Source organism: Gossypium raimondii, chromosome 4 (genome assembly GCF_025698545.1).
Source record: "Gossypium raimondii isolate GPD5lz chromosome 4, ASM2569854v1, whole genome shotgun sequence".
NCBI lineage: Eukaryota > Viridiplantae > Streptophyta > Magnoliopsida > Malvales > Malvaceae > Gossypium > Gossypium raimondii.
This window is the reverse complement of record NC_068568.1, coordinates 27,022,949-27,043,703: the sequence shown is the minus strand read 5'-3', so window position 1 is coordinate 27,043,703 and position 20,755 is coordinate 27,022,949. Positions and strand designations below refer to the sequence as shown.

Genomic DNA, 20,755 nt, shown 5'->3' with positions numbered 1-20,755 from the left:
TATGCTAATCTAAAATAATTCGCAGGTTCAGACACGTGTACTAATGCAAAACTGGGCCCCATCATTTGTCTCACCTCTCCTCTCTTACTTGCCTCATTCTCACGCGACTCTCGTGATCGTGTCTTCTAAACTCATTACTCATTTCGCGCTAAAATAAGAAAAGAAAGAAAGAAAATAAAATAAATTCAATCATCAAGCAAAAAGCAAAAATTACACATCACCACCCATTTATTTATTTTTAATTTACTTTTTCCTCTAAAAAAATTGGGGACTGAAAATTGCCGTTTGCCATTGGGGCTTTGATGAGTGGCATCGCTTCCAAGGCAAGCAAAAAAGCTATATTCCTACTAAAATTATTGACGAATTAAAGAAAAGTTAAAGAAAAAAGAAGGCGTATTTCTCTTCTATTTCTTTTACTCACGTACTGATGAGTGATGATGTTTTTCTTTTACTCTATATGGAAAAACTTGTAATCTTTCTTTTTCTCTCAACTTTTTTCTCCTAACTGTTAGATCTATAGATTCTATATAGTTTTTTTTAATCGACAATGCTTCTCTGATTCTGCAAAGGTAAGTTTTCTTATTGTCATTTTGTTTGGACTGAAGAGATGATTTTTTTCTTTCTATATTTTTGAAAAATAGATTTTAGTTTTTTGATAAAAACTTTCCTGCGTTTTTCTTTTTCTTTTTTTCAATTGTACTGTTTTTGTGTTGGATGATAGAGAAAATAGAGGATATAAAAGGAAGTTGATTTCCTTTTTTCTTCTTCTGAGTTGTAAAAGTCAACTGAATTTGTCTAAAAAATTGACGGAGAAAGTTGATTTTTTTTCATTAACAGTTTGATTACTTTAGGAAAGTCAAGAACCTTGGAATTGCTTCAAATTTCTGCTGCTGTAAATCGATTTTGTAACAATGTAGCGATTTCCGAAACTAGTTTCTACCTTTTTTGCTTGAATTTCATATTTTCTAATTTCGAGTTGCTTTTTCTTTTTGTTAAGTGTGTAGAACGGAGAATTTTTTGGTGAGGTGAAAATGTCTTCGAGAAGAGGATCGAAATCGAAGAAATTAGGTTCAAGCAACTCAAAAGCTGTAAATTCACCTTCGTCTTCAACAACTTCATCATCCAAACACTTTCCAGAAACATCTATCGATTGCCAGAGCTCACCGGCATCGTCATCGGCTCGAAGCAAGCCGCAGTGTTTTTACTCTGAGAACTTGCATGTGGATGCCGACCGATCCACGGAGAATGTCACTGTCACCGTTCGGTTTCGTCCTCTCAGGTATATTATTATTTTCCCCTGCTTTTTGGGAATTTTGTTCTATGTATTTGTTTGATGAAGGCTTTGATTGGCGTTTGTGGATGTAGTCCAAGGGAAATTCGTCTTGGTGAGGAGATTGCTTGGTATGCAGATGGGGAGACTATTGTGAGAAATGAACATAATCCATCGATAGCTTATGCATATGGTTAGTTTTTATATTATGTCAAGTGATCTTTTTCTTTCAATTTCATGTTTTTCATGCACTCTATTGAAGATACCTTTAATTTTACTCGGAGTTATGTTTTTTAGACGCCAACTAATGAAAAATGTCGAATAAATATATATTGAGGGCATTCCAGTGCCAAAGAACTGGAGATATTCAAAGCATATCTTCAAAACATCGGTATTTGCTTTCACAATATTTGTAAACCTTAAAACTTTCTGTTCCTTAGCCTTTAAGGCAGCTTCTGAGGATTCTAATTCTTATGTTTTCTTCTTGAAACATTTCTCTTCTTGATGTTTAATATGTGAATGACCTTTTTTTTGTTGATGGTGTTTCAGTTTGTCATTTTTTGTTATTTGCAGAAACTTTTTAAGTTCTGATTTGCTTTTTATGTCTGTGTGAAATAGCACTAGGTACTGGATGAACTTTGAGAAGTATCGGTTATCTGTTTTCTATATAAATTTAATAAAACAAATTACTTTTCTCTGTCATTTTTATTAGAGGCATTTGGCATAGTGTATATTATCTAGTTTGCCTTTATCTCTTTTATTGTCTAAAATTCTTAAGCTTTCTAGATCTCACTTAATTGATTGTTTCTTATGCTTCTAGATCGAGTGTTTGGCCCAACAACTACCACACGCCATGTTTATGATGTTGCTGCCCAGCATGTTGTCAGTGGTGCCATGGAAGGCATCAATGGTATGATGTGAAGAACCCACTTCATAGCTAAATTTGGCTCTTACACTATTTGATAAACAGTGCCTTTGTTTTTTTGTTGTTGCTTTTACTTTTTTTAGAAAGTTAAGAATTGAGATTAGTCCATGACCACCTATTAAACACATGTTAAGGCTACTTTGAGATAAATAGTTTTGCTATTTTCATGCAACATGGGCTGATGGATTTATGAATGCGTGAATGTACTTATCCATGATAGTTGGACTAGACAAGGCTGTTACCGGCTTTGGATCTGCTAATGTTTGTTTTATGTCAGGTTTGGTTGCTCTTACAGGATATATAATGAAATTCAAGGATATTGCCAAGGCTTGTTGCTAAGAGGAATGAATCTGGTGATTTTGCTTAGAAGTTAGTTTGAGTAGGTTCTTAAGGTTTTCAGAGTGCTTTTGGATATGGACTTTGTTAGTGATTGTTATTTATAGTGTTCATAGCACAGGACCGAGATCTAATTGTTAATTGGTCCTTTTCAGGACTCTACCTCATAATCACTCTGTAGGAAGACTATTTTAATCTAGGAACACTCAGTTTAGATTTCTGGAACCAATAGATTTGTTACTGAGGTATCCTAAGCTTCCTTGGTAACTATTGTTTCAGGCGAGAATCTACCTTGCCTTCTCTGAAGAAGTACTCACAGTTTTGCATCAGAAATTGTGGGTTGATATTGAATGCTACGCATTTAATTTGTATCTCCTCAAAAGCTTGTTCCTCTACCTTAAAGTGTTAAATTCTGTCCACAGGCACCATTTTTGCTTATGGCGTGACAAGTAGCGGGAAGACTCATACAATGCATGTAAGAAATAATTTGCTACTTCTTTTCCTTATCTTTGTATGTTCTACACTGTAGGGTGGTGTCTCCTATTTTAATTTCATCTAAATCTGTCATTTAATTTGCGTTATAGAGACCAAATGTTCGATTCTTTTGCTATTATACATTAATGAATAATTGGTTTATTGACTACTCTAAGCTTGTCAGATTGGGATGTAGGGAATAGGATTGATGATTATTTGTTTATATAGGAGCTAGAAGGGATTGTGTGTTGGTTATTTAACCTTATAAGTAAGTGCAACAAGTATTGGAATTATTTGCTCTTTAAACAAAATCTATTTAATTCTATATCTAAAGCTCAGAAGTAGCATTAATTTTTTAACTAAAGCAACAGTATCTCGATTTTTACCAATGTCATGTTAATTTGCTTCCACATTTGTGCCTAGGTCTTACTAGCTTTCCAAATTCCATTTTTGGAGAAATATACTTGTTATTTAAGTTAGTGCAGCAAGTGTCGAAATCATTCTTTAAGTCAAATCTATTTAATTTTTGCATTTTCCACTTGTGACAAGGTTAGAAGTAGCAGTATTTTTGAACTAAAGCAACAATTTCCTGCTCTTCTTCTACTAGAGTTTATAAATTTGATTTCCTTCACATTTGAGTCTAGCTACTTTATTTCTATCTTTGCAAATTCCATTTTTTTAGAAGTGTGTTACTCTAGTTTGTTCTAAACTATATAATAAAAAACATTGTATGTTGGCTTTTAGTTCCTATATATAACATATACTGCTTTTAGCAAGGACAGTAATTACGTGATATTAAGGTGTATGGTTTATTACCATTCATCATCATATCTGTCAAATATATCTGCAAATGGAAACTCTAAACCAAATAATCATGTTTTTTTTGTGGAGTATATGCAAAATCTTTAAAACTTCAAGCACGGATTCTTTTAAACAAAATTGTGCAATATCTACATGCAACATTATAATAGATGGTATGCTTTGGTCTGGAATTAGTGTTCCGTATAATCTATGTTTTATATTTTAAAATGCAAATAATTTGTTCTTAATTGCTGAAATGGCAGGGTGATCAGAGGTCCCCTGGAATCATACCATTGGCGGTAAAAGATGCTTTTAGTATTATTCAGGAGGTACTCACATGAGATGTTGACTTATGTAGTTTCTATTTTTCTACTTTTTATGGATACTAATGAGCTCCTTATGCTCTAGACACCAAATCGGGAGTTTCTTCTCCGTGTTTCATACCTGGAGATCTATAATGAAGTGAGCTTTCTTTCTTTTATTAGTTTGTTTTCTCTCTAGCTTGGCAATCTTTTTCTCATTAGAAAACTTAGTTAAACTACCTTCAAATATGCATTTGCTTTTATATGATATCACTGCTCTTCAAGATTTTTTTTTTTCATTTTAGGTTGTTAATGACTTATTAAATCCAGCTGGACAAAATTTGAGAATTAGAGAAGATGCTCAGGTACTTGCTTCTCACTTATTAAATCTCTCACTTGATGGTTCACAGGTAATATATATGGACTAGATTAGGCCTCATACCTAGTAACTAGGTAAAGTTAAATGCTACTCCAAAAGAAAATGGTGAGCAGTTATCTTTAACCCTTATCAGTATAGTAGTTTAACTTGAACAAAATTTATGAGATAATATTACCTAAAAAATTAAACATTTATTTTGGCTTCCTAAATAATCACATAAGCCAAAATATTTTTCAGTGATTGGGTATATGCAACTTAGTTTTTATCATCGGTATGCCTTGTGTTTCTTGTTTGTTTGGAAGTGTGTTTTATTGTTTGCTTGGTTTATGGCTGTAGGGAACCTTTGTTGAAGGAGTAAAGGAAGAAGTTGTACTATCCCCTGCTCATGCCCTCTCTCTTATAGCGGCTGGGGAAGGTAAAGCATGTTGACTTGACTTTCAATATCCAGATTCCAGAGACAAGTTGTCCAAAATTGAATTGGAAGATTTTGTAGAGAGCTTCTACAAAACCAAGCTTCAGATCATTATGTTATCAAAACTGACACTATAATCTATTTTTCAGTTGGATAAAATGACTAAATAGTTTGCAGACAATTAGATGTGTGTTTCTGTGTGGATGCTCTCTTCATTGCATGCCTTGTCAATGTTCCTTATTTGAACTAGGGTCAGTTTCCTGCTAGCAGTAATGAAAAATTTTCATATTATGTGAATGGATTTCACTCTTTTAAAACAGAACACAGACATGTTGGATCAACAAACTTCAATTTACTCAGCAGCAGGAGCCATACAATATTTACACTGGTATACGTTCTATTACTCTGCATCTTTTAGGAGTTTCCAATACCCCTATTTTTAGTTTTACCACATTAAGATAAAAATATGTTAGCTGATACTATTTTAAGTGGTATTAACTGCAATCTTTATATCCAAGAATTTGCGAGAATAATGTTGATTCCCTGTTTTGAAATGTGGATTTTCTCTTACATGTCAAATATGTATTCACGTTTGCAATTGTTCTGGTTTTGGATGGTTAGTTGATGGTCATCTACATGTTCCCAATTTCACTGCCACATCTGATTATTTCCTGTGACCAACTTATCTCCAGACAATAGAGAGCAGTTCATGTGGTGAAAGTAGTGAAGGTGAAGCAGTAAATCTCTCACAGCTGGTAAATTCTACAGCCTGTCTTGGACTAGTTTTAGGTTTTTTTTTGGTTATTTATGTTTTTAGTTCTTTTTCTTATTTTTATTTGGCATGTTATTTATATATGTTTATCGTCTTTCCTGTTTTTTGAAGGGGCTAATACTTTATATTTCAAGTTTTCCATATTTTCATGTTTTACATATACGTGCAGAACCTCATTGATCTGGCTGGTTCTGAGAGCTCAAAGGCTGAAACAACTGGCGTTAGACGAAAAGAGGGATCTTATATCAATAAAAGTTTGCTAACACTAGGAACTGTGAGTCAAAATTTGCCATTTCTGTTCTGGTCTGCAATTAAGTTCTTTCTCTTTAATCTCTAAGTCATCAGTTCTTATATAGTCTATTTCTGGTGTGTTTGAGTGCACTATGTCTGGGTATATACTTGGTTACTTGATTTAAATTCTATGGTAACTTTAACAAGTGCCTGCAGCGAATAACTATAGCCGACTAGCATAGCATTAAGCCAACTTCCTATTTGATATTTATTCTCACTTCTGTAAAATATTGTTGAAATTGAAAGGGAGACACCAAAAGTTTTCCTAATTTATCATGTAACTATTGATTGAATTTAGTATAATATGTTTCACGATCTTAAATTTCTTCTTCAAAGATGTGCTTGCTGAGATATTAGTTTCTTAAATTGTTAAGACAAGTCTGTAGTAATCAGATATTTCAACCTAATGCACAGTTAAACTCATGCTTCTGTATCTACTGTCAAGTACACTTCATTTTGTTTTCTGGTATTTTATGACCAGTAAAGAAAATACTAAGAGAAAATGCTACGTGACTGGGCTAAATATATTTTGATTGTTATACAGTTCTGAAATTTTACTTGGATAAGGGTGGCTTTAAGGTGTATTCTTTAACATTTTGAGGTATGTTAATTGCATAAGATATTTTAGAGCACATGATAGTAATTTGTTCTTATAATTGGTGACACTTACTGTGTTTTGAAATCTAATAACGTAAACATATGTATCGAATAGTTTCATAACTTATTCTCCCTCTCTAAATAAATAATTATTTTGGTGTTCATGTGATCTTTATTGAAAATAACAATTTTTTCTGGTCCTATGCGCATTTGTCAATAGTATTATCAATATATTTCTATAGGATAAACCTTGCTGAGCATATGACTTCATTTTGTAGGTTATATCTAAATTGACTGATGGGAGAGCCACTCATATACCATATAGGGATTCTAAGCTGACTAGGCTGCTTCAGTCTTCCTTAAGTGGTCATGGGCGTGTATCTGTAAGCATAATTGGATACCTTTCTTGAAAAACATGTCATATGTCTAGGTCAACAAAAAGATAATTGAAAAATGTAGTGTCATTCTCTTCTCTAAAAAGGTAATACTTGCTTATAGGTCTTGGTTTTATTAATTTTCTTCTGTCTAAAATTTCAGCTCATTTGCACTGTCACCCCTTCATCAAGTAACACAGAAGAGACACACAATACACTGAAATTCGCTCACCGTGCTAAGCACATTGAAATCCAAGCTGCACAAAACAAGGTATGGTTTTTGTATTTGCAAACTTACTGAATATACTAGCATGTGTATTGCTTGCGCAGGTTTGTCTTTATGCTATAGGTGTATGTATTGTATCATGTGCTAGACACAAATGTACGTTTGTGCACACATGCACCCATGCAAATACATTTATTTGAATATTAACTTTTTCAGTTTTGTTATTTACTTTGTCAAAATTCAGATTATTGATGAGAAATCACTTATCAAAAAATACCAAAATGAGATACGCTCCTTGAAGGAAGAGTTGGAACAATTGAAGCGGGGCATTGTATCAATTCCTCAACTAAAAGATATTGGTGAAGATGACATTGTACTCTTAAAGCAGAAGGTACATTTGTGCTGCTTTGACTACAATAGCTGAAGTTTTTAATGTTTAATTGTATTTTGATCTAATTGTCAATCTAGTCTATGGGGAAATGTTGCTACCTTTTCATTTATAGACCATGATATGTGTATCATCTTTCTAACTAGGTGATTTCAGCTAATAGAGAGGTAGGCAGTAGTACAAAAATGCTGACTCCTTGTGGTAGCATGTGCTTAATATTTAAACATATTTTGGTTGTACTTGTGTCCTCGCTTAACTGATTCTGTATTCTTATTTTGTGTATGTATGTGTTGGGGGTGGGGTATGCGGGTTATTAGTCTATGATAATACAGTTTCTGCTGCTCATCAATGTGGATGATTCTGTCTAGCAAAATATTATCTAATGCTTAAACTGCCATTGACCATTTTACTTCCAAGTAGACTACCAGTCATTTGGATAGGAATTTCTACTGAGTAACCTTTTGCTCAATGATCCATCTTTTCGGTCTAGCTGATTTATGGCAACCCTTTTAAAAGCAGTTCCAATGATACAAAATGTAGTTTGACTCATACCCATTCACGTGGATAGGATTTTCTACCAAGTAACCTTATGCTCAATGATCCATCTTTTTGATCTAGCTGTTTGTCAATGTGGATGATTCTGTCTGGCAAAATATTATCCAATGCTTGGCAGCCATTGACCATTCTACTTCCAAGCAGACTACCATTCATGTGGATAGGATTTTCTACCAGGTAGCCTTTTGCTCAATGATCCATCTTTTTGATCTAGCTGATTTATGGTAGTCCTTTTAAGCAGTTCCAATGATACAAAAAGTAGTTTGACCCATACCCATTCATGTGAATAGGATTTTCTACGAGTAACCTTTTGTTTAATGATCCATCTTTTTGATCTAGCTGCTCATCAGTGTGGATGATTCTGTCGAGCAAAATATTATCCAATGCTAAACAGCCATTGACCATTCTACTTACAAGTAGATTACCATTCATGTGGATAGGATTTTCTACCGAGTAACCTTTTTACTCAATGATCCGTCTTTTTGATCTAGCTGATTTATGGTAACCCTTTTAAGCAGTTCCAATGATACAAAAAGTAGTTTGACCCATACCCATTAGCTGGATCCCATTCTTCATGCATAGTCTTGATAGGCAGTGTAAACTCATTTCACTTAAGTGAGTATGACCGCATAGAAATTACTCAACCAAATTGCCTGAATTTCCTCAAAATGTATGGGCAGAGTAAATTAAAGAAGGCTCTCTCACTGCAGGGTTTATCTTCAGCAGGCTTTCCTATGATTTCTATAAAATAAACCTTGTTGCCAGACATTTTGAACTTCTTCCTTGGTTGTCAATTTGTGGTTATTTTATTAACACATCCTCCATGGTTCTTGAACCTTTTGGTGACCTTAGAGTAGAGACATGGGGGGAAGAACATACTAGTTCTAGGTGCTTGTGGTAGAAAGAGAAAATAATAATATCCTAAAGAACAGAAAATTTCTTTTTTTATTGCCAACCTTCCTATATACTGCACTCCATGTTGAAGATTTGAGATTGGATGCTGATGAGGAATTTTAGGGGAAAGTAAACTTAAGCCAGAATCATCTCTAACAAATCCCTCAATTAAGCTATCTTTTGGTATCCTGACATGTTAGTTTAGATTGGTTTAGATTAGATTTCAACTCAAAAGCAGTGTACATTTCATATTCTTGGCATAAGCAGTGTACGGTGTAAGGATATCCTTGGTATCATGTTGAATTTATTTCCCTTCTCCCTTGTATTGCCTTTTTACTTGAAGTATTTTTTATGGTTTTATTCGTCATTTTCATGTCTCACTTTAATCACTTGGTATCAGGATAATATAGTTGATGTGAATGGTTTTGAATTATAGTTGCTAATTTTATCTCAAAGGTGAAAAGAGAGATGAATCACCTCTTGACTTTGACAATTCCTTTATTCTTATCTTTAAAGCTGGAAGATGGTCAAGTCAAGTTGCAATCAAGGTTGGAGCAAGAAGAAGAAGCGAAAGCGGCTTTATTGAGCAGAATACAACGATTGACAAAATTGATCCTTGTCTCCACAAAAGCTTCACAATCATCAAGATTTCCCCAGCGCCCTGGTCTAAGGAGGAGACATTCATTTGGAGAAGAAGAGGTATCATGGTTGATCTTTTACTTCAGATACTTGCTGTTATGTTATACTACGTGCCTGGAGTTGTTTTTACTCGCTAAGACTTCCATTTTGTTTAATTTGATTGTCTTTAATTATAGTTACTTGTGTCCATGCCTAGCTTGCATATCTACCACATAGAAGGCGGGACTTGATCCTGGATGAGGAGAATGTTGAGTTGTATGTTTCCCTCGAAGAGAATGCTGGAGAAGATACAGTTAAAGAGGAGAAGAAAACCCGGAAGCACGGTTTGCTGAACTGGCTTAAGCTCCGAGTATGTTTATTCTAGTCTTTTAGCTCTCTATGTTCCCTTATAGTCTATGTTTATTATTTTTCTTCAAGAATACCACTTTTGGGGTTGGTCTTGATAAAGCAGCTATGATAGATTAGTTGATGAATATTCTTTCTCCATCTGATCTTACATTTGTTTCTGCTATTCAGCACACCAAAACAAATAATCTGAAAGAGTCTTACTTTTGTAATGGTACCTGTTGGCTTGTGGTTCATTATCATAGGAGATTTACTAAATGCAATAGTTGTCAAGAAGTAATTGCTTAGGATTGTATACTTATGAAGATTATAAAATAGCTCAACTGCTTTTTTTTTTTTCTTTTTTTCTGAAAGCCATAAAATCTTTTATTAATTAGCAGTTATGAACGAACTTCCACAAAATGGTAGCCCAACAAAAATAAAAAAACCCCCAAATTTGACGTTCAAATTCTTACTTCTGTGCTGCATTTTCTTTTTCCTCATCAAGGTTTATATATTGCCTTGTAGAGATAATTGCTTTGCACTTCTCTATTGTGGAGTTCGTAAGATTAATCTATTCAAGAATTACCAGTTAAAAATCTGGCAATTACATCTTTCTCTGAATCCTAAAATATCAAAATTGATAACCACCTATAATATTGCATTGGAAGAAAATAGCTAGAAGAAACTTAGTCTAGATGCTATATGGCAAATGCAGTTTCTTTTATTTCTAAACTGGCTAATAAATCAGCCAATGCAAACATAGACACCAAGCTAGTTGGTGTCAGTTACATTAATAGATTTTAAGTCAACTATGGTTAAATCTTATTCCTCCTTAGTAGCTCATATTATTTTATGATTCTTGTCCAGAAACGAGATTCTGGTACAGGGACATTGACGAGTGCCAGCGATATGTCAAGTGGAATTAAATCCAATAGTACACCTTCTACTCCTCAAGCAGGAAGCAGTAACTTCCATGCGGAATCTAGGCTTTCCCAATCCATAGTTACAGGAAGTTCTCCACCCATGGATCTTCTATCAGATGCTAGACATGATAGAGAAGCTCCGGAGGACAATTTCCTTGGACAAGAGACACCTTTGGTATGCAAATGTTTTGTCCTTTCCTTTTTTATTTTTTATGCAAATGTCCTTTTTTTTTCTTTTCTGTTCTGCATAATTTCATGAAGTGTATTAGTTTTTAATTCATCTCTTTCATGCTCCAACTTCATTAAACAACTCAAATGTCTTACGGCATACTCTCAATTTTTAGGAATGTTATCTAAGTACTGTTAATTTTCCAACTCTCTGTGCCTTATTCATTCATTTAATTTTTAATTTGAGGAGTGTACTGTTCATAGTTCAGCAAGTAAATTTTAATGCCTTATTTGTTCCAGACTAGCTTAAAAGCAATTGATCAGATAGATCTACTAAGGGAGCAGCAGAAGATTTTGTCTGGAGAGGTAGCACTTCATTCAAGTGCCTTAAAGCGTTTGTCTGAGGAGGCTATGAGAAACCCCCAGAATGAGCAACAGATTCAAGTAAACACTGTCTCATTCATGTTATTTGCTTTATACTCTAACTAAATGCTGAATTATGTTGTCTATTCTGTATTTAAGGTTGAGATGAAAAAGTTGAGTGATGAAATAAGGGGGAAGAATGAACAAATTGCTTTGTTAGAAAAGCAAATTGCTGAATCCATCTTGGCTTCACCCAACAAGATGGAGAAATCAGAAATATCTCTAGTAAGTTCAGCTTTTCTTACTGGTTCTCTACGCCATTTGTCTCTCCTGCAACACCATCCTGCGACTCCATCTTACGCATTTTTTTTTCTTTGAATGCTACAGTCCGTTGCTGAATTGGTGGCGCAATTAAATGAGAAATCCTTTGAACTTGAGGTAATCGATTTTCTGTGTATATTGTTCCATGTATTACTAAGGGCAATTTACGTACCCAAGTAAATCAGGTTATATGATGCCATTCTAGTAACCAAAATTGAGGGCATGGTCCATTACCTCAAATTCCTACATAGGTGATGAAATGAGAGATGAATACTCTAATATATTGAGGAAAAACTCACTCAAAATTATGTTTTTCTTTGAAATATGTACAAATATATATACATGAAGCATTGAATCATGCAAGGAAAAAATATCTCTAATTAGAATCTCTAAAAATCAGCTATAATCCCTAAAGATTAGCTATTCAATGCTGACAAATAAATCAAAATTCTCAACACTCCCCCTCAAGTTGGTGCATAGATGTCTCACATGCCCAACTTGCAAAGAAAGATTATGATAAGTCTTACAGTTGAGCCCTTTAGTAAAAATATTAGCCAATTGTTTTTCGGATGCTAGATAAGATAGATTTAAGACACCACTGGCTACTTTTTCCGATAAAATGGTGATCTATTCTGATGTGCTTGGTCCTATCGTGTTGCATTGGATTTTGAACTATGCTAATGGCCGCTTTGTTGTCATAGTATAAGGTTGATCCATTTTCGTTCAACAACTTTAGCTCACAAACACTCTCAATAGGTGATTCTGCTGATTTGCAACCCAACATGCCAGTCTCTATCAGATGATCTAAGACATGCTTTCTTTGGGAAATAAAGATTCTATCTTTCGATTTGGCCACTTCTATTCCGAGGAAATATTGTAACTTTCCCAAGTTTGTTTCTTAAGCCGGGCCATTTCTTCCCCTTCATCTCCTATCATAATTATGTCATTAACATAAACTATAAGGAGAGTAATTTTACCCTTGTGATGTTTTATAAAGAGGGTATGATCAACATTACTTTGTCAATAACCAAACGACACCATGACCTTACTAAATTTGTCAAACCAGGTTCTAGGAGATTACTTTAGTCCATATAGGGCCTTTTTCAGTCTACTCACCTTCCCTCGAGTATTTTTATCCTCGAATCTTGGAGGAACTTTCATATAAAATTTTTCTTGTAAGAAGGCGCATTCTTTACATCATATTGCTGTAAGTCCCAGTCGAGATTTGCTGCACATGATAAAAGGATCCTAATCGTGTTCAATTTAGCAACCGGAGCAAATAATTTCTTGATAATCCACTTTATATGTCCGAGTGAATCCTTTCGCTACTAATCTAGCTTTGAGTCTTTCAATTGAACCATCAGCGTTATACTTAATAGTAAACAGCCATTTGCAGCTAACCATTTTCTGCCCATCAGGAGGATTTACCGGTTCCCACGTCTCATTTTTTTGTTAAAGCCTGCATTTCTTCAATCATAGCCTTCTTCCATATTGGATCAGTGATAGTTTCTTTCCAATCCTGTGCAACAAACATAGATAACAAGGATAAAGCAAAAACTCTATAGGATGGGGATAATGAATCATAAGAGATAGAGTCAGAGATAGGATGTAAAGTGCAAGTTCTAACACCTTTTCGTTGGGATATTGGTAATTCTAAATCAGTAGCAAATTCAGGTAAAGAAGATTCACCTTACAGTGAAGAGTTAAGGAATAGAGTAGATTGTATGATTGTATGATGACATCTTCTTTCTTGCTTTTTCTAGTGTATGTCCTTAAATCAGGTCTATCCAACAACCGTCCACTAGTCTTCTCTTGAACCAAAGTCTCTACTAGAACTAAATTCTCTCTCGAAAGAGTAACAAAGTAAGGTGTCATATCTTCATTTTTAATAACCTCCCCTTGAAGAGATGGTTGTGATGAAGAAAAATAGGGTTCATCCTCACGAATTGTTACATCCATACTTACATAATACTTTCTAGATGGCGAATGATAACATTTGTAACCCTTCTATGTGAGAGAGTATCCAATGAAAACACATTTGATTGCTCGAGGATCCAGTTTGCTCCCATGTTGAAGATGGACGAAGCAAACACAACCAAAGACCTTCGGTGAAACCAAGTAATCCATCTTGCCCTGTAAGATTTCTATGGGACTTTTAAAAGCAAGGACTCGAAGAGGCATCCGATTAATGAGATAAGAAACAACCAAAATCGCATCCCCCCATTAAGGCTTTGGGAGGTTCATAGTGAACATAAGTGATCTAACAAACTCTAAAAGATGTCGATTTTTCCTTTTGACAACACCATTCTGAGCACTTGTACTAGGACAACTAGTCTGATGCAGAATCCTATATGATTCTAAATAATTATTAAAGTTATACTCAGTCCCATTATCAATTCGCAAAATCTTAACCTTAGCATCAAATTGAGTAGTAATCAATTTATGGAAAGAACGGAAACACGAGAAAACATCACTTTTGGACTTCAATAAAAAAACCAATGTCATTCGAGTGCAACAATCAATAAATGTAACAAACCAACAATTACCAGATAAAGAAGTAAGACGAGTAGGACCCCAAAAATCCGAATGAATAATCTCAAAAGAAACAATACTTCTATTATTATGTAAAGGATAACTGTTTTTTGTATGCTTAGCAAACTCACATGCATCGCAAACTAAAGAATCCAACTGAGTTCTTGAAAATAAAGTAGAAAACATCTTGGCAAGGACAGTAAATGATAGATGTCCTAACCACCTATGCCACTAAATTATCTCCCAGTTGATATCTTTATTCTCTACAAATAAGGATTGAGACATACTGGACAATTGATCCAGAAGATATAAGCTATCACACAATCTACCGCTGTCAATCGTCTTCCCTGTCTGGAGGTCTTGAAAGACACAATGACCAAGAAAGAATTCAAGTTTACAATTTAAGGCTTTAGTGATAGTACTAAAGAATTCAAGTTTACAATTTAAGGCTTTAGTGATAGTACTAACAGATAAAAAGTTAACCAGGAATTTAGGGATATGGAGGACAGAGGGTAAAGTGATATTGGAAGTACAAACAACAGAACCTGTTCCATAGACGGAGGTAAGGAAGCCATCAACTATTCGCACACTATCTTTAGATGGACAAGTAGTATAGTTAAATAAACTTTTGTTTGATCCTGTCATATGTCTATTTACAACGGAATCAATAATCCAAGATTCAGAAGTAGATGGAGCAATTAAAACAGTACCTGATTTTGCATGATTAGACTTAGCACTCGAGGTAAAATCCAATTGAGATAAGAGGTAAAACTCCCAGCAGAAGTGGACTTGTCCTCTGTTGTCACAGAGTTTGGCAAATTTGCTTGAGATCGAGAATTACCCCATCGCTTTCCACCACGACCTCAAGCGGGGTGACCATGTAACTTCTAGTACGAATCTTTAGTGTGTCGAGGCTTACCACAATAGTCACACGTCAAGTGATCCTTGTCAGACTTACTACCTGATAGACCATCTTGGTTAGCAATGAGACCAACTTTCTCAATAGGTGGATTATAGAGCATAACAACACGACGACTATCCTCCTGTTGTACATAAGAGTATGCCTCATGGAGAGAAGAGAATGGAGTTTTGCCAAGAACTTGAACCCGAATTTGATCATACTCGGTATGCAAACCAGCCAAGAAATAAAACATGTGCACCTTCGCCACCATCTTCTGAAATTTTTCGGCATTATTGGTACAAGTTGCTTGGAAATCTTGATAATAATCAAGTTACTACCACAAGCCGATTAATTCAGCAAAACATTGAGAAATTGTTAGCTTCCCCTGTTTTGTACCATGAACCTTATTATAAATCTAAAAAATTTGCGCATCATTCCCAATATAAGAGTAGGTGAGAGCAGCAGCATTCCAAATCTTTTCTGCAGTATCAAGTAACAAATAAGTTTTGAAAATATGGAGTTGCATAGAGTTGATAAGCCATGCCATAACAAGAGAGTTCGCTGAATCCCACTGACTAAAAAGTTGAATCAGTGAGTTCAGGTTTCAACGTGGTACTGGTGATGTATCCCTACAAGCCACGAGCCTTGATAAACAACTAGCAGGACCTTGACCAAGCAAGGTAATTATGTCCATCAAGCTTCACCGGACTAATTTGGAACGAAGGATTATCAGTTGGAATCACAAGCTTCTTGTACTAAACCATAATGCTGAAAAAAATAACTAATATCCCCAAAAAAAAATCTTCTTGGAAAATTATAACAAAAACCACCCAAAAGAACACAAAAGAGATCCCACACAAAAAAAGCGTAGCCAAAATACACCACCAATCGGAGGAGAATGATTGGAAGGGAGCAAAGAGTATTGTGATGGCGTCTGAAAAAACACGGTGGCAGTAGGTGAAGGCCACGCGTGGCGCATGAAACATAGATGTAGTAGCTTGTGACGGTGCGTGAGGCCCACACGCGGGTCTTTTGGTCACTGGATTTCGGGGTTTCGCCGGCAAGTGGATGTCGACTCCAATGGTAGGGGGCAGTGAGAAAAATTAAGGCTAGGGTGGAAAGTACCAATTTAGAGTTTCTAGGGTTTTTGAAACAAACTTTGAAAATAAAAAAAAAATTTATCCCAAAAAGTCTGATAAAAAATCTGATACCATGATGAAATTAGAGATGAATACTCTAATATATTGAAGAAAAACTCATTCAAAACTATGTGTTTCTTAGAAATATGTACAGAGATATATACATGAAGCATTGAATCATGTAAGGAAAGAATATCTCTAATTAGAATCTCTAAAATCAACTATAATCCCTAAAGAGTAGTTATTCAATGCTGTCAAATAAATCAAAGATTCTCAACATACAGGAGTCATAAATTTGAATTAGAGTGACGTTCTAAAAAGGAAATAATATGCATTAAAACTTTCCCAGCCTTTTGTCAGTTGTCCCTTTGATTTTTCTGATTTTCTCTTAGTGAGCATTCTATCATAAATTACTGTTTCCAGGTTAAAGCTGCAGACAATCGAATAATCCAAGAGCAGCTGAACCTGAAGGTAGATATACCTATGCAGCATATGTATAAATATATTTGTCCAATTCACATGCCTTTTAAGTTTCCTCCTCTGAGAGCCTGTTCTGACTTGATTCTTTTTTTTTTTTCAGATTTGTGAATGTGAAGGATTGCAAGAAACTGTTGCCTCCTTAAAGCAGCAGCTCTCTGATGCACTAGAATCACAAAATGTCAGTCCTATTGCTCCTAATTCTCAACAATTTGGAGAAATGAAAGGTCTGCAGATGGACAACGAAGCTGCGGCATCAAAAGATAGTGATGAAGATTTGCTTACAAAAGCACAGGTACTTCTAATTTCTAAAAACTCGATACCTTCATTGCTCGTATGTTACCTTACTCGTGTGCATTGTTTTCTAATGGCCAAGTCATGCAATTTTATACCACACTTTTTGCAATGCTTTACCCCCATTCAGTAATAGCAATATTCTAGATATTACTTTCTTAGATTATATTTTCTCGAGTAACCAAAACGAAAACCAAAGATAATCTTGTAGCTCATTTGGAAATGTGCTACGACTTTATATTTGTGGCAGCAATTTGATGCTTGATAGAATTTTTTTTTTTTTTCATTTTACAGAGTACTCCATCGTGAAAAGTAAATAAACTACTTATTTTTCTAAATTTGAGTTCTCAGTTCTCACTGTAACAGAACACCCTTGTCCTATTCTTCATGCAACACTTGAAATGCAGAGTACTTAGGAGATAATGCTTCTCTATCTTAGATTAGCTAGTTAAATATGGTTACTGAAATCAAAGTCTCGTATATGTCTTTTGGGATAAAGCCGGCTATCTCAAACATACAAGTTTATATCAAACCATGTATTGCCTTACTGTTTTTCTTCCCAGTTGATACATTACAGTGATATTAGTACGAATGTTTAGCTTTACACAACATTAGTACTTTTAATGATTTCACTTATATGAATGTCAGTTTTAGATCTAATTCCTGGTTTTATTCTATCAGGTGGCTGAGATTGAAGAACTGAAGCAGAAAGTTGTTGAACTAACCGAGTCCAAAGAGCATTTAGAACTACGGAACCAGAAACTAGCAGAGGAGAGTTCATATGCCAAAGGGCTAGCCTCAGCTGCTGCTGTGGAGCTTAAGGCATTGTCGGAGGAAGTTACTAAACTAATGAATCATAATGAGAGACTAGCTGCAGAACTGGCAGCAGCAAAGAATTCTCCGACACAACGTCGGACAAGTACTCTACGGAACAGCCGAAGAGAGAGTCTGACCAAACGACATGACCAACTTGGATCACCCTCGGATCTAAAGAAGGAACTGGCTATGAGTAAAGAGAGGGAGCTTTCATATGAAGCTGCTCTGATAGAGAGGGATCACAGAGAGGCTGAACTTCAAAGAAAAGTTGAAGAATCTAAGCAAAGGGAAGCTTATCTTGAAAATGAACTTGCAAACATGTGGGTTCTTGTTGCCAAATTAAAGAAATCCAATGGAGTGGACGCCGTTGTTTCAGAATCGACATAAGAGAAACAAGGTAAGCTTGAAGTTAACCAGGAACAATTGTTGATGGGGTTTAATAATTCGGATTCAGCTAAAATTGGTTTGGGAGAGTAGTGTCTAGAGAATGTTCGTGTATTACAATCGGGGTGGGGTGGGGTGGGGTGGGGGTGGGGACGCACTGTGTATTCCGTACGAGTTTTTGTTTTTCTTCAACTTTATTTGGGTTCCTTTCTTTTTATCCATTGATTAGGGCATTGTATATGAAAAGCTCCACTTGTGCATTATTAATAGTTTTGAAAGCAATGAAGCTCTCAACCTGTAGTTTTATTTTTCATCACATAAATTTGATGGAAGGGGGGATTTCTTGGATAGCTAGGGGGCGTTCAAATGGCGGGTTGGTTCAATAGCCATACCCAACTGAATTTTTAATACCCTTCAAAAGTTAATTGAACTGAAATGTATTACGACTGAATTAATCAACTTCCAATTACTCTTTAACAGAACTAACTTTATGATATTTATTTTTAACACTTGATTTTATATATTGTAATTCTTTCATAACTATTTATAACAAAGCTACAATTATATTTAAAATATAAAATTCAAACATATTACACATCTAAAACTTTAGGGCACGTTTGGTTGGAGTGAATGGAATAAAAGCGTAATGGAATAGAGTTATAATAATAATTCAATTGTTTGGTTTAATGGAATTGAATAGAACTGTAATAGTATTATTATGTTTAGTTGAATGGAATAGATGTTGTAATGGCATAAAGAAATAGGCTTAAATGACCAAAATACCCTAAGCGAAATTTTGTTAGATAAATGATTATTGTTATTGTTATTAAATTTTAGTAAGATTATTATTTAATTATATTTAATAATAAATAATTTAATCATATTTTAACATAATTATTATTAAATATAATTTAATAAAAATAATATATATTTTAATAACATTCTTAATATAATTTAATAAAAATCATAATATATATAATATTAGAAAAATAATATATAACCTACTTTATTATTTTCAAACGCAATGCATATTTAATGTGTTAAAATATTATTAGCGAACAAATACTTTTAGTGAATTGATTATCGATTGCAAGAATCCACAAACATAAATTAAGTCTAAATTGTGTAAATAATTCTCATTTCTTTTAATTTCTTACGATGGTTGTAGTTGTCAACCTAGCCAAACATACATTCACATAACAAGTTTATTCTTTTTGTAACGAACATATTCTATGAGTAGATGAGATGTGTTTTTTTTTTATTTGTCTGCTGCAATTGAAATATATAAATGATGTATGATATTTCATATATATAAGAATAAATTTGTTATAAACGCATAGTTGTATATGATAATAGGAAAAGCTATCTCCAATTGAATGACTAAAACCAATTTATTCAAACAAAATGACCTTTTGAGTATCTCTTTATCTATACATTCAAACCAAATGATAATAAAGATTTTACAATGAGAATGTACTTAGAACAAGACTATGAACATGAGAAGAGAAGAATTCAATAAATAGCAATACTAAAAAGTACCCAATAACCCTTTTTTTTTTTTTCTTTTTTCTTCTTGTTTTTTGCTTTTGTACCAACATTACCAAAAACTTGCTTTTACAAGAATGAAGAAATGGAGCTGTACAAACAATCTGCAGGCTTGCGACATGCCCAAAATGTCAACATCAGTGGGTGAAGAAACAGGTATTCTAGGCATGAGTTTTATTCCAAAGAATCTAATCTATTCTCGAGACAGTAAAGAGTAGAAATTTATGAAATTTTATGTGTTAAACATGAGAATCAAATTGAGTTGAACAAGTGTAGGGAAAACAACTTGAATACTAAAACAGAGTCCCATGAGAAAATCAAATGACTGATACATTTACATTCTATATGAAAAATGAATCTTACCTTGAAAACACAACACAATGGAAAAAAATCAAATTCTGGAGAGAGTTCAAGTCTCAAACCAAGTGATCAAATATGATGAAAAAAATAATAAGAAACTCATTAATCAAATCCAAAAACATTTCTGTAAGGTTGACAAATGATCTAAAAAACAGAAAGAGCGAATCAAATAAAGTCAAGATTTAAGTACGAGAGTCAATGCACCTTTCTACTTAGCTCCTTAAATGTCCTGATTTCTATTTTACCCATAACACTGCCTTTGATCCTACATACAAATTGAAGGTACCTTATTAAGAGATGAAGACTTCACTGGAAAGTTGTAATCAATCGAAGGAATCTTTTGATCAGTTTCTGATCAAAGGTCCATCAATTGAGTTGAGCTATATATATGTTAGGCTTGTCATTGTAGCTATAAAAGGATTGAAATTGCGGTAATAGTTGAAGCATAGAAAGCCTGTTATGTAGCATTGATTGTGAGTAGGGACTAGGTTCCATTTCTATACATTTTTTTGTAGTTTTATTGATGAATTAGATGGTTTATAATTGAACATTAATCTATCAACTTATAAA

The 20,755-nt window shown here is 34.3% G+C and overlaps 1 protein-coding gene across 4 annotated transcripts; it reads left to right on the top strand.

Moving 5' to 3' along the window:
* The first annotated feature begins 204 nt into the window (after positions 1 to 204).
* LOC105782731 (kinesin-like protein KIN-7K, chloroplastic) lies at positions 205 to 18,762 on the top strand. Of its 4 annotated transcripts, none has more exons than XM_012607676.2 (24): positions 205 to 323; positions 998 to 1,279; positions 1,366 to 1,463; positions 2,091 to 2,180; positions 2,954 to 3,006; positions 4,070 to 4,135; positions 4,215 to 4,268; positions 4,414 to 4,473; positions 4,824 to 4,902; positions 5,220 to 5,287; positions 5,592 to 5,654; positions 5,841 to 5,945; positions 6,838 to 6,942; positions 7,097 to 7,204; positions 7,404 to 7,550; positions 9,513 to 9,695; positions 9,832 to 9,984; positions 10,830 to 11,060; positions 11,354 to 11,497; positions 11,576 to 11,701; positions 11,804 to 11,854; positions 16,733 to 16,780; positions 16,890 to 17,081; positions 17,762 to 18,762. In XM_012607676.2, the coding sequence occupies exons 2-24, from the start codon at positions 1,032 to 1,034 to the stop codon at positions 18,281 to 18,283; spliced, it is 2,994 nt and encodes a 997-aa protein (XP_012463130.2). In that variant the 5' UTR covers positions 205 to 323; positions 998 to 1,031; the 3' UTR covers positions 18,284 to 18,762. The 4 variants fall into 4 exon arrangements, with proteins under 4 accessions (XP_012463130.2, XP_012463128.2, XP_012463125.2 ...); XM_012607674.2 differs by having other exon boundaries at positions 323 to 469; XM_012607671.2 differs by lacking the exon at positions 205 to 323 and adding an exon at positions 384 to 569.
* Positions 18,763 to 20,755: the final 1,993 nt, after the last annotated feature.